We start from the raw sequence: 14088 nt of genomic DNA, 5'->3' as shown, positions 1-14088 counted from the left end.
CCTTCACCACCCAATCCAACTTTCCAATGTCTTTAAGCAAGTTATTGAGAAAATGTGCCATGCATGGTGTCACGTGCATCCCGCACTCATAGGAGCAAAGAAACGCATTTCTTTTGAAAAGAAACGTACGGGACGTTTCTTAAAATAAGAAATGTTTCTTTTATTAAAAAACGTGAGGTAAGTTTTTTTTTTTAAAATTGACTTTAGCCTTAGCAAAGGTTTTAATGTTTTGACGTTTTCAATCCCCTGCTCTCTCTCTCTCTCTCTCTCTCTCTCTCTCTCTCGCGTGCGCTTCTTCTTCTTCCCTCCCTCTTCTTCCTTCTTCTTCTTCCTCTTCGTCTTCTTCTTCTTCTTCTCCTCCTCTTCTATTCTTCCTCTTCATCCCCATATCATTCTCAGCTGAAAATTGAAATCTCCAATATCTCCTAATTTGCAAACCCTAATTTCTCCCAATTATGGAATGAGCCCCTATTTTTAGCCATTTCCAATTTTGAGCAACTCCATCCGCTAAGTGACAATGACAGGTTTTAGCTTCTTACTACTTTAGTGATGCTATAGTGTTTAGGTCTGAAGCAAAAATTCTATATGAAAATATTAAAAACCTTTTTAAAAAACAACGTTTCTTATTTTGGCCCGAATTTTAGAAATGTTTCTTACGCGTTTCATACGTTTCCGTTTCTAACGTTTCATACGTTTCTGGCTGCTATGTCCGCACTTGGATGCCACGTGGACATATCTGAACAGAAGGTGCAGGACTTGGAGTGGAAATTGGTCCCATGTGAGCCCAGTCTGGGATGAGTTAGCTAGGGTTCCACTCTAAGCGTCCAAGGTCAGGTGTGCATTGTCCTGCACATGAAGTAGTGCTAGTCCGTGTTGTGAGTCTCCTTTGGAATGATGTCAGGTGTTCTAAGTGTCGGGTTTGCAGCCGAACACCAAGCATCTGTGTAGGAGCATGTAGGTTTCATGGAGAAAGGGGGCCAGCCCTTACGGCTACCCGAGAAGAGGGATTCAATCCCTTGCATTGGGCATGGGGTAGGCCTTAGGCCTCCCCAAGAAGGGCCAAGAGGCCCATGGCCTTGCCCACGAGGCTGTCGGCCAGCCCATGGGGCTTGGCCAACCAGCCAACAGGCCTAGCCACAGCAGCATGTGTAGAAGGGCCAGCCAAGCCATAGTGTGAAGTGCATTAATAAATGCATAGGACCTGGTCGTGTGGAAATAATCAGCAAGTCGACCCTTGGCAGTAGGAAGAAATAGCTCAGCATGAAATCTAGTCAAGCATCTCATAATTCACAAAGGGTTGCTAAATTCCAGGGGCCAAGACAGCCAAGGGGAACTCTCAACCAAGGTGAAGAGTACAGGTCAAGAACTAGATTTTTATTTGCAAAATTTGCATCATTCTAATAAAGCAAATACACCATTCATGGTGGGGGCCCTATAGAGGGTATTCGGGACCCAATACTATGTCCGACTCCCTCTCTCTCTCTCTCTCTCTCTCTCTCTCTCTCTCTCTCTCTGTGCATTTCGCTCCCTTTCTCTTCGCTTATCTCTTTCCACCGGCCTTCTCTCTCTTCGCTTCACCCACCCTGCATTTCGCCCTCTGCATTTCGCTCCCTTCCTGCATTTCGCCCCCCCCCCTTTCTCTTCGCTTATCTCTTTCCACCGGCCTTCTCTCTCTTCGCTTCACCCTCCCTCTGCATTTCGCCCCCCCCCCCCCCCCCCTTTCTCTTCGCTTATCTCTTTCCACCGGCCTTCTCTCTCTTCGCTTCACCCTCCCTCTGCATTTCGCTCCCTTTCTCTTCACTTATCTCTTTCCACCGGCCTTTTCTCTCTTCGCTTCACCCACCCTGCATTTCGCTCCCTTTCCCCATCGCTCCCTTTCCCCACCCACCCCTGCTCAAGCCCCCAAGGTAGCAACATAACTCTCTCCTGCACCTGTAGAGCTGAGCATCTCCTGCACCTGTAGCTGAGCATCTTGTAGGTCGCATTTTTTGAGTCTCCCCCAAAGGGGAGAGGGTACCCTTGAGGGGGGACTCCTTCCACCAACAGCCCTCTCCTTTATCAGCAGCAACACATGGAAAGTAAGAAGTCTTTTGCCTCAGTCACCGCTTCACGATTACCGCCCATTCCTCCACCCGTGAGCAAGCCGACACCATGGGAAGCCTACCTCATGCAAGAACTGAAGAAACTCCAGGGAGAATTAGCAGCACTGAAACACGAGACTATCAAGAAAGATGAACAAATCAATGAACTGAAAGTGCAAGTGCAAGCCATGAAGACGAAGCAAGAGGAAGCACGAGAAGGACCCATACCTACAACACTACAAACAGAAATGACAAACCATGTTTCAAAGGTAAATTCAGTTAACTCACAAGATTTTGTTAAAGAAGTCATATCAGCGGTCAAAGAAAAGGAACGAATGGAAAGTAACAAAAAGGTAATCAGAGTCGGTGGTCTTCCTCAAGGCTGGGATAGGGCAGACATAGCTCAAGAGCTTCGAGAAGACTACATATTAGATACAGATGTACTTACAGCACAACTGAGCAAAGTAGTCCCCTTCGTGGACTTAGGAGACCCTATCTCTATTATAGTAAAGGGTACACAGGCAAAAGTCTCCTATATGGACAACAATGAGAAAATAGCAGTGATGAAGCAAACAAGGTCTCTCCAAGGGACAAAGGTATGGATAGCTGATGAACTCACCCCGCTACAACTCAAGAACAAATCGGCAGAGCTGAATAAAGTTAAAGAAGCAAGAAAGAATGGCAAATGGGCAATATACAGAGGAGGACAAGCAATCATTAAAGAATTCCGTACCCCACCTCCCTCAAGAGCAAATCCATCCATGGATGAAATATAGCTATTTTTATTTTGAACCTCAATTTCAAACTAGATGCAATAGAACCCATTGTAATTTAAACTCTTAAGAGTCTTAAGAGTTTATTTTGAGTTATTTTTTTTCCAGTTTTATGCCTCTTTGGCATCGATACCCAGAGTGGAATGTAAATGGATGTACCTGATCTGTCCCATAGGTCGGATTCGGCCTCCCGTGGACGTTAATATAACTTTCTTTCTTTCTTTCTCTCTCTCTTTTTGCACAACTCTCTCTATGTTGTGCATTATCTTTGTCGGGAACGATTTTTGAATTCAGAACATTGAAGTTACTGATTCTATCCACCAAGCTTTCGCATGGTACACATGGACTCCATGTAATGCCTTTGCTCCTATAAGGCCCCTGTTGCCTTGTTGGGATTCTCACCATTTGAAACAAATTGAACCACATTTTGTAGACCCACATACTCAACAACCTCACTCCAGGAGCATTTTTTTGTCTCACCACCTTGTGTAGAGTTTATGTAGATTGGATTCCCTCTACATGCTGCAAGAACGCCTTCCAATGAATGGCTGCATATATCACTCCATCCATCAGCCATTAAAGAGACCCCATACGGTCTCCGTTTCTCCTTCACAAGTGCAATGGCTTCATTGATGGATGTTATCTCATTCTCAAGCAATCTCTCCCGAAAGGCATCATAAGAGGGTGGAGTGTATGCACCACCAAATGTTCCAATTTCAGCCACCATCTCTTTGAAGAATGGTGAGTGGGCAACATAAAAGAGATCCCACAAGAGTAGAAAAAGTGTGCTACATCAGCAATGAGCATCAACATGTGCCTTTCTCTGTGGATGCCATGCTGAATGAAGAGTGGTTGCCTTGCCTTTCCTTTGGGAGAAGCATGTGTAGGCATATCAAATGAGCTTCCACTCCCAAGAGATGATGCAACATGAAAAGAAGTGGGTGGGTGGCCAGCTGTAGCACTTACAGGAGTGCTGTGGCAAGTTAAATGCTGAGTTGGAACACTTATTGTATGCTCCTTGTGTGGGAAGAAGTGAAGCTTCCCGTTTCATTCTTATTGCATCTGCTGGAGCAATCTTCTCACATTTACCAATGCCAAACCTTGGCAAGGCAAGCAAACCTTGACTACCATGAGTATATAGCATGCACGTTTCTAAAAGGTGAATTTGGGCATGTTCTTGGATTCATTTAGGTATATATATATATATATATTCAACCCGCTTTGGACAGCCACCTCTTTCTAGACCACGATATTGGCAATGAAATCTTTTTGCCTCACCTCTCTTGGAGTCATATTTATTAACAATATCCACTTGTTGCCACCAATAGTCCTTTGGGTGAATTCCTTCTCATTCTCTCTCTCAAGACGTGGTTGCCTAGATGCCATGAGAGTGACGAAAAAAAGAGATGCCTGCAAGAATGGGGATGGAAAAGAAAAGGGACAAACATAAACAAAGAAAAGGGGAGAATGTGTAGAGGCTATGGAAAGAAAAGGGGAGGATTTGCAATGCAGAGGGAGTGGAATAAAACTGGGAAGAAGAACTGGAAAAAAGAACTGGTTTAGGGTTTTTTTTTTCCGACAGAGTAAAAAACATGATTTAGGCCTTTTTTTGTTCGCTTCATAAAGAGCATTGATTTGGGGTTTTTTTTCTCACAGGCACTTATGCACGGATTTTTTTTTCTCACAATAGCAACCGTTTAGCTGACGTTTTGTGCTTGTGTACGGGGTAGTTGGCATTCACACATTTTGAAGTCTTTATGACCGTTCTTGGGTAAGTGTGACGGCTTTGAATCTACGCCTACCCAATTTGGGGTTTTTAAAAAATGTTTGTGGCCATGTGTCGTGATGACACGAGAAACGTCCATTTCTCATCATGAGAGACGTTTCTCATTGGCGAGAAACGCGAGAGATGAGCCATTCCATTTCCTTGAAACGTTTCAGCTGCAGAAACGCGTTCCCTTCATGTGGCATGCCCGAAACAGCGTTTCAGCCTTGGCATAGTGCCATTTCCAGCGTTTCTCATAACTCTGCTGTAAATACGTAGCCCAAAGATGCCTCTCAAAAAAAGCACAAGTTTAGCTTAACCATGGAGCAAAGAGAGCAATATGCTAAAGAGGGGAAATGCTTCTCATGTGGTAGCCACGATCACATGTTTCGTGAGTGTCCTAAACGCAAGAATAAGTACAATGTGGAGCAACAAAAGGTTAATGTGCATGCCGTTCCCGATGTGCAAGGGAATACAAGGAATGATGATAAAGAGAGGGTGGTTTGCAAAGCTTGGGGACAACTTAAGGATCAACGTGTGTCAAGTGGATGCCTGTGCCATGGCATAAAACCTCAACATATTCAACATATTCCATGTTTAGGACAGCATTTAGGGCAGGATTAGGCATGAGGACTTGGCTGGCCATCTTCCTTACAAGCTACTAAACCATGCGTTGAACACATAACTCATCTCTCTTTCTCTCTCTCTCTCTCTCTCTCTCTCTCTTCTCTCTTTATCTAATTATCATTAAAGTTTGCATCATTGTTCTTTATTAGGCTTAGGACTGAGGATCAAGCAAGCAAGGCTTCCGCGCATGCAACATTGGTATTAGAGCATTCAGGCTCAACCACTAAGCATAGTCCCAAGGAGGTGCACAGCTCCATCATAAGAATGCAGCTAGGGTAGCACATGGAGTGGTCTACAACAGGTGAAGTTGGAGGAAAGCATTCTTTGGGCGTATGTACTCAGAACCAATACATCATTAGCTCTTGGATCAGATCCAAAGGCCTAGCAACAGGCATGATCAATTCCGGCAGGTGACCGCCGCTGTGTTAAGGGAAAGGGATAGCAGGCGTGGAGACAACAGTGGAACAGATGCTCAGTTTTTCAACAAGACTTGGAAGTGGAGATCAGAAGTGGAAGTTGTTGAGGCAAAGTGTCAAAGTAGAAGGTCAAAGTCAGAAGTCCAGGGAGGAAGGAACGATGACAGAGTACCCTGTCATCAAGTTTAGTAGGAGGGATGTCACATGCCCGTGCCATGGCATAAAACCTCAGCATATTCAGCATATTCCCTGTATAGGACAGCATTTAGGGCAGGATTAAGGCTTAGTATAGGCATTTGTGGGCATCTACAACAGTGGTAGCAAGCTAACAATAGTATATGCACATATGGGCTGCGCATTAGGTCATGAGGACCTGGCCAACCGGCTTCCTTGTAGGCCAACCAATGCACAATAGTATTTAATGTATTTGTTTGTCCAAGACTAGCCGACAACAGCTAGTGTGGCCGACCTATTGCCCCTGGTCATATATAAGTAGAAGTCATCATTTGCATAAGCACATAACCTTTTTAAGAAATATAGTAGTCAATAGAAGCATGTAGAAGGCTAGAGGTCACCTTATTGGGTAGACCAAGGGCCTGAAGATGTACAGTCATTTATGTCACCTTTTTGTACTATAAAACAAATAAAACCGTAACACCAATTCTCTCTTTCTTCTCTCCTTTGTCTTAATCATGTTCATTTAGCATCTCGTCCTTAATCAAGCTTAGGGCTATGGATTTAGTAGTAAAGCTTATGCACATGCAACAACCTATACTCTATGTTTGATGATTGTGCCACATATAATTTCATCTCTATGGAGATGGGAGCCGAATTGAACATTGCTGTAGAGAACATGGGACCTCAGATTGAAGTGGAGGTTGCCTTTGTGGGAAAGCAAGTGCAAGTGACTCCTATCATTAGAAAGTTGCACATTCATATACAAGGGTATCTCGATCATGAAAATTTCTTGGTTGCACCATTGCATGGATGTGATGTATTGTTGGGAAAGCCGTGGCATCACCGATTGAGCTACGCAAGGAGTATAAGACAAACATTTTATATAATGTGCTCATGGGTAGCTCTCATGTCAAGGAAGTACCTCTGAACCCTGTGGTGTGCCCAAGGACTAGTGATGTCTTTTGCATACCTGTGTCCCTAGGGTCTAGCTCGTGTATCAAAAATGGGCTCTGTCCTTTCATTAAACTCCCCTAGTAGTCGAATGTCGCCCAATTTGGAATACACTATGATGTCCTCATGTATGGCAATTGCCCACTGGGCTGGGCATATGCAGAATTCTCAGCTGGAAAATAGCAAGTTGCAATGTGTACAAGCCTGTCCCCTGGTAGTGGTAATCGCAGCCACGTGTATTGGGCCTCTTCATCCTTCTTGACAATTGCAAAGATCCTGTTTAAGCCCTATTTGGGGTGGTTCTTGGTGATAATGACTCAGTCATCCCTATAGACAGCCCATTTTCCGGCCTTCCTTTCTTCCATTACTTGAACCATCCTCTGAGAGAGAGAGAGAGAGAGAGAGAGAGAGAGAGAGAGAGAGAGAGATCAATCTGTTGCTCTTACCTGTGCAGTGGAATGTAGTTGTCTCTCCGAACGAGCTTACAAGCGTTGCTAATGAATCGTTGAAGAAACATGATCAAGATGACACCACATCACACTCATCAAATGATGAAGTGCTGAATTTCCATTATGCAGTTTCCCCAGGTGCTTTAGATAAGCGTTTACATGAAGTATTACAGGCACAACAAGAGGAGCGAATAATGGAACTAGAAGCACAAATCAATGCAACAGAAATCAACCTAGTTATGAAAGAGAAAGAACTACAGTGTTGGAAGGACATTGCTTACGAATTGATCAAGTCATCTCATGCTAATTCAGGTAGAGCTTATTCCTTGCTATGTGATGCCTTATCATGACAGTTGTGTGCAGGGGTGTATGGTTATGCATGTGTTATCAAAAAGATGTAAAAAATGTTGTGTACATGCAAGGTCTTATCTTTTCCCACTGGTTAAGAAAGCCTAGTGCATTAGTACTACACGGGGTGACATCATCCATACTCTCATGGCTACTTGGACTCGTATTCAGGGGTCGTCTCGTTCTGCGCAAGCAAAGCGCGTTGTATTTATGAGGGAGTGGGACCATGGCATTTTCTTTTCCTTTAGTCCCATAGGTCTCTCATGTCATCATAATGCTCCTCAGTGGTTGAAATCACCTTACATATTGGGTGATTCTATTCTTTTACGGCTTACAGCCGTGATTTTTGTATGTCTTTTTCATACTTAATAGAAGTCTCTTTCTTGAAAAAAAAAAGTACAATGGTTGAACACAAAGTACAAGTTTGCTTGATGATTAACCGAGTACAATGAAGCCCTTTTTATGGGATGAAGTTACAACCTCCTCTTTGACCTTATTTAATGAGACTATGACATCATTACATACACCACACTTAAGAGTACATTCCCACACTTTCTTTAACTCTGACATACCCAACAGCCAGTTGGTGAATTTCAAGTCATGGGAATCTAATTAGTAAAAGACAAATAATTAACCTCACAAAATTGCCTGACTGTTCACATGTGGGCACTCATGGCCATTGGCAAGCCAAAACCTGTTGTACCTAACCTGAACTGCCCACCCTGGTGCACAACCTGATTCTGGCCTGCCCAACATGCTACAGACCTGCCCGCCAGCCTACACATTGCTATGCCCCTTGTGCCTGCAAATGGGTCACTTGCAGCCAGGCCCCATCTATGCACATTGGACAAATTTTATGTTGAGAATTGGACTCTAGACGGAGATGGCACTGTTTGCATTGGATTAGGCACTATTCCATGTGTGTCAGCATTGGTTGCCCAGCACACTAAGTGGTGGTTCTCCTCTGGACAGAATGTCCAGAGTCCTCAATGTTCACAGCTCAGTGCACATATGAATAGATAGATTAGAATGAAGCATAACACAAATGGCAAGATTGGCAAGAGTGACGAGTATTTCAACGACACCCTCAATAGCCTCCGTGCATCTAGCTTTCCGGATCTGCCATGCTGTAGTACTGGCAACAATCTCCCAACTGGTGTCAATTCTTTGTCTGAGGGGGTGTATAATCAGAGTGAGGGACATCTTGCAATAAACCATGGTGGGCAATACCTCCACATGCATGGCGCGGCCATTCAATTTGCCCATAAGTTGGGCTGTAGAAACCCAAATCTGTTGTGCAATGCTGCATCCCCATAAACAATGCTGTATAGTCTCAGAATCTGCTGCACATCTAGAGCAGGTAGGTGCTACACCAAAAACCGATCTCCATTGATTGGTGGGGAGATCACCATGTAAAAATAACCAAAAGAAATGAGAGATCTGGCTCCTTCTGTATTAATACCAATATCTGCGTTGTATCACTGGAGAGATATCATAACTGTCCCTATGAGGCTTGAGAGTAGGGATCCTATGCATCTGTCGAGTGAGGAGAAGCCTGGCATTCCAGACCATGAAACTGAAAAAGGGAAGGCTTTTCAATGGATCGAAAGCATCAATCCACTCCCACTCTCCTGGTCCCACTGAAGATATGTGATAGGACTACCACCATATAGCCTTTGTGACCTAAGTATTCAATGTTGTCATAAGACTCATACGTTTGAGGCAGGACTTGATGCACCTCTATGCCAGATCTTCAGTGGTTATTGGGATCCCAATTGCTACAAACACCAAGAGCCATGAGTCACTATCTGAGGAGAAGAGTCAATAAACTAGTGCTTTCCCGAACGACCAACAATCCTCTCTGGACTAAGCCTAGTATCTGGGATGATCCCCTCCATGCTACATCTCCTCAATCTCCCTCCAGGCATGATAGAGCAGATGATGCAATCTGAATCCTTCTGGCTTGGGAGAGTAATGACCTGAAGAGGTATGCCTATCCTCGAAAAGACTCCCAGCCAACTCGGATGATAGTATTCATGAAAGGTCCTAGAGAGCCACTCATGCGGAATAGCTACATCAATCTGATCAATACGTATGTGAAAGCCCCTAAGATGCTGAATGGATGCAGCACTCCGATCCTTCGGAAGACGCTTAAAGGTCTTCCAAGCAAAAACTGTGTATGCACATCTCTCCTATCATGACCACTGCATGTAACGAGATGCACCAAGTGGCCGACCGGCCTCATCCCTGATGAACTTTTTTCACATAATAGGTTGTGGGTCAGTCTCATCCAAAGCACTAGGAAGCCTTTGTCACAAAAATGGTCTCATGCTTTGACAATGGCTGCAATAAGAGGGGAAGATGGTGCCCTAATATCAGCCTTTGTGAACAAAAACCGTGTACTGGGCAGCCAGTCTCTCCCAACACGGGGTGTACATCGGGAAATCTGAGACAAGAAAAAATCCTTCCAAGGCTCAATGCCTGGTAGGAAACCTCTGACCACAAGTTTGCAGAGCAACGCCTTGCATTGAACATCCGGATCAATAATATTCAGTCCCCCCTCTCGTCTGGGTTGAATAATTGTGAGCCAAGCTACCCTAGCAAGAGTGTCTGTGGTGCCATCCAAACCCGACCAAAGAAAATTACGGATCAATCTCCGTAGCTGACCAATGCACGCACGAGAGAAGCACCAACAAGAGGTAATAAACCAAGCGGAGGCAAGCAATACCTGATTAGCTACCAAAGCTCGAGAGGCTAAATCTAATCTCCTAGAGCTCCAATGAAGAAACTTCTTCCAGATGCTCATTAAGTACCAGAGCAAACTGTTGTGCAGGAGTAATATCAACCCCAACCTGGCATCCCAAATATCTAGCAGTGCATCCTCTATTGATCCAAGTAAAACCAAGCTCTGCACCCCAAGCAACTCTCGGTGAGTCACTAATCCAAAAACCAATAGATTTTTGCCAATTAATGAGTGCTCCTGCTGCCAATCAAAACTCTTCGAGTGCTACCGGAAAGAAACATAAGCATATGTGTGAGGCCTCCAAGAACATGGCTGCGTCATTAGCTAAGTCAGAGTCAACTAGCTCCTTTTGGCTACGAAGAGGCAACCTCAATCCAAAAATACCAATAGTGGAGCGGAGGAAGATGCTCATGGCCTTTGCAACTATGATATATAATAATGGGACTGAAGGGCAATCTGTCGTACTGAGCGAGAAATCTGAAGAGTTAAAAATCCTGTGCAGAGGTTGACTTATGATGGTTATGTGGCACATCACTATGGTTATATGGCAAAAGTTGTGTAGGTTGTAGAACCCACATGTTTTGATGAGGCTATTGAAAATGTGTGTTGGGGAGAAAGCTATGGATGAGAGATGGATGCAAGAAGGCAAGAAAGCTATTGGTTGTAAGTGGGTGTATAAGGTTAAACATAACAGTGATGGTAGCATAAGTAGGTACAAGGCTAGATTGGTAGCCAAAGGATATGTGTAGACACATGGGAGTGATTATGAGGAGACATTTGCCTCGGTTGCAAAGATGGCACATGTGAGAGTTGTGATTGCGGTGGCTGCAACTAAAGGTTGGTTTTTACATCAGATGGATGTAAAAAATATGTTTTTGCATGGTGACTTGCAAGAAGAAGTGTATATGGATTAGCCACCTGGTTTTGAGGATACAGGTCACCTAGAGTATGTATGTAAGCTTCGTAAGGCCTTGTATGGGCTGAAGTAAGCTCCACAAGCTTGGCATGACAAGATTGTTGAGTATCTTGTCACTAAGGGTTTTCATATGGTAGATGCAGATCACTCTTTGTTTGTGTGCAAGAGTGATAAGGGTATTGTGATCATCACCATCTATGTAGATGATCTTATTGTTGGGGTTGACAACTTGGATGAGATTGAGCATGTGAAAAGTCTTCTCAAAAGAAAGTTTGAGATGAAGGATTTGAGAGATCTGTGCTACTTTTTGGAAAATGAGGTCATTCGCACACCTGATGGTATTTGGCTATCATAGAGACAGTATGTATTGGATATGTTGTCTAAGTATGGGATGGCTGATTGTAAGTCAATCTCGATGCCATTAGATCAAAATGGTAAGCTTAGCGCGGATGTAGGTTATGTGTTGGAGGATCCCACTATGTACAGGAAGATTGTGGGGAGTTTGATCTATGTCACGATCAGTAGGCTAGATTTGAGTTACACTGTTGGTTTAGAGAGCCAATTTATGCAAGTTCCGCACAAACCACATCTTTATAGTGTGCGACGCACACTTCGGTATTTGAGAGTCACTATTGATTATGCATTGTTTTATGTAGCAGGTGTACCATTGGAGCCATATGGGTACATAGATGCAGATTGGACCAGTAGCATATCAGACAGGAGATCTACCACTAGATTTATGTTTTCATTGGGGAGTGCTGCCGTGACATGGAACAGCAAGAAGCAGCCCACAGTTGCCTTGTTGAGTACAGAGGCAGAGTATAGAGGAGCTGCAGTGGCAGTGTGTGAGGTAACTTGGTTACGTAAGCTACTTGCTGATTTGGGGTTAAAGAAGTCTTGAGAGCTCTAGTTGTCAATCGCCTGCTGGCGGAAGAGCTCATCATCCGAGTAGAAGTGCTTCGGAATGCACACATGAGGCATAGAGCCATGCTGTCCAAGATCTTTGATACTCAAAACCACTTGACAATGGTTGGTAGTGGACAATGGTCAGACTTCATAGTCCAAGCTACAATGCATATACATGCTTCTCATTCGAGAACCCAATCATGGCTGTGTGTATCAAACCAGGACCCATCTTTGAGTATCATGCTGGCGAGGATAGTGATGATGATGTTGTTGATGAGGTGTATGTCAGGTTTTAGGGTTACACAAGCCTAAGCTAAGGAGGGTCATAGACATCCATGGTGTATGTGTAGAAGAGACAGAGTGAGAGATGTAACAAATTGAAAGTAAGAGTAGATGATTGCACTGCACAATATAATGCTTGTATTGATCTATATAACTTCATGATGTGCAATGCTTTTATAGGCTGAATGCCTTACCTTTCTCAACACTCTACTCATGGGGCAATGACACTTGGCTAAACCAATGACATCATTGCTTACACACACAAACACTCTAGTGTCTATAAGAGGTGGTTCACATATACATACTCACTTACTCACATAAGTGACTGTTCACACACACATATAAGGGATGTTCACACACAGACTCTGAAATACCCAACAATCCCCCCTTCGGAGTCAAGGTCGTGTTATGCAGAATAGCCTTCTGTTTTGCTCCATAGTTCTGTGTGGTATGGACCACCAATGATCTGTTTGTGCAGTAACACTTGGAGCAGCAAAGGTACTACGCAGGAGAGCAACAATGGCAGGAGCAGAGGGCAGCATATGAATGAACAGAGAGTCGTGCTTATGCTATGCAGCGACAATGGCAACATTGAAGACAAGTGCAGCACATGAATGAAGAGAGAGTCGTGCTAATGCTGTGCAACGGCAATGGTAACATTGAAGGCAAGTGCAGCACATGAATGAAGAGAGAGTCGTGCTAACGCTGTGCAACAGCAATGGCAACATTGAAAGCAAGTGCTTATTGAGGGAGGCTGCTTCAGGGTCACGTGCCACACAAAGTGTCACCAGTCTGGGAGTGTTCTAGTGTGAAAGGCTCTGGGATTCTAGGATGCCTAAAAAAATAGTACAAGTATAGAGAACGGGGGATTTCCACCCTGCGTGCAAGTGCTTAAATCATGGATGCATGTGAATGCATTAGTGGATTTTTGCTAGAGAATGACGTGTTTTTGTGTCCTGCCTGCATGGGTGTGTGAAGGGAAAGATAGTGCGAGGGCGCTTGGCAGCACATACTACTTATCCCCATTGGAGTGCCCTTGTCTGCTGACAAATTTATGGCATTTTACAGGGTTTACTCTTCTACAACTTCTACCTACTATACCATCTTGTACGGCTGTTTCTTTCTGCTGTACCACTTGTACTGGAGCATATCTGGATTACATAAGGGCTGGACACTATACGGCATCACTTGGACAAAACATTATCTGCAGGCAGATTCTGTATTGGAGTGTTCCTAGAACCTTCACAGTTGCTGGTCACTATCAAGGACAGGTTGACTTGTTCCAGGAGGTTCTCTTGATGTCCTAAGTGGTGGGCATAATATCCAGGTTGTTAGAAGTGTTGAAAAGGGTTTTTCACAGCTGGCCCAAGTATGGACATAGTCCAAGATTCAAGCTGAAGGTGGACTTTTGCTCAAAGAGATTCTGAAGCTGAGCACAGTGGCCAGGATATCCAAAGGGATTTGGAAGGTTAGAGGCTACACAAAGGGGAGGAAGAACAGATTTCTTTTTCTTAAAGACACTCTAACAGAGGACGGTTTATCAATGTTGCTTATCCCTATGGTGTGGCTTGGATAAGCTATTTCTGGTTGTTTCTCATTGTTTTCTTCATAGTCATAGGGGACGCAGGGGACCGGACCTTGGGACGCTGTTCCG

The 14088-nt window shown here is 44.1% G+C and overlaps 1 protein-coding gene across 5 annotated transcripts in view; it reads left to right on the top strand.

Moving 5' to 3' along the window:
* LOC147603813 (uncharacterized) overlaps positions 1 to 14088 on the top strand; it is a 50357-nt gene that overhangs the window by 14428 nt on the left and 21841 nt on the right. For all 5 annotated transcript variants that reach the window (XR_015265508.1, XR_015265507.1, XM_086795938.1 and 2 more), the window contains exon 3: positions 7245 to 7551. Coding sequence is in view for 3 of the 5 variants with exons in the window: in XM_086795938.1 (XP_086652064.1) it covers positions 7245 to 7551 (307 nt within the window). In the remaining 2 variants the exon portion in view is untranslated. The remainder of the gene's footprint in view (positions 1 to 7244; positions 7552 to 14088) is intronic.

The sequence above is a fragment of the Cibotium barometz genome, chromosome 63 (genome assembly GCF_041138505.1).
Source record: "Cibotium barometz isolate CiBa-2024 chromosome 63, ASM4113850v1, whole genome shotgun sequence".
In the NCBI taxonomy this organism is placed as follows: Eukaryota; Viridiplantae; Streptophyta; class Polypodiopsida; order Cyatheales; family Cibotiaceae; genus Cibotium; species Cibotium barometz.
This window is presented reverse-complemented; position numbering and strand designations above follow the sequence as displayed.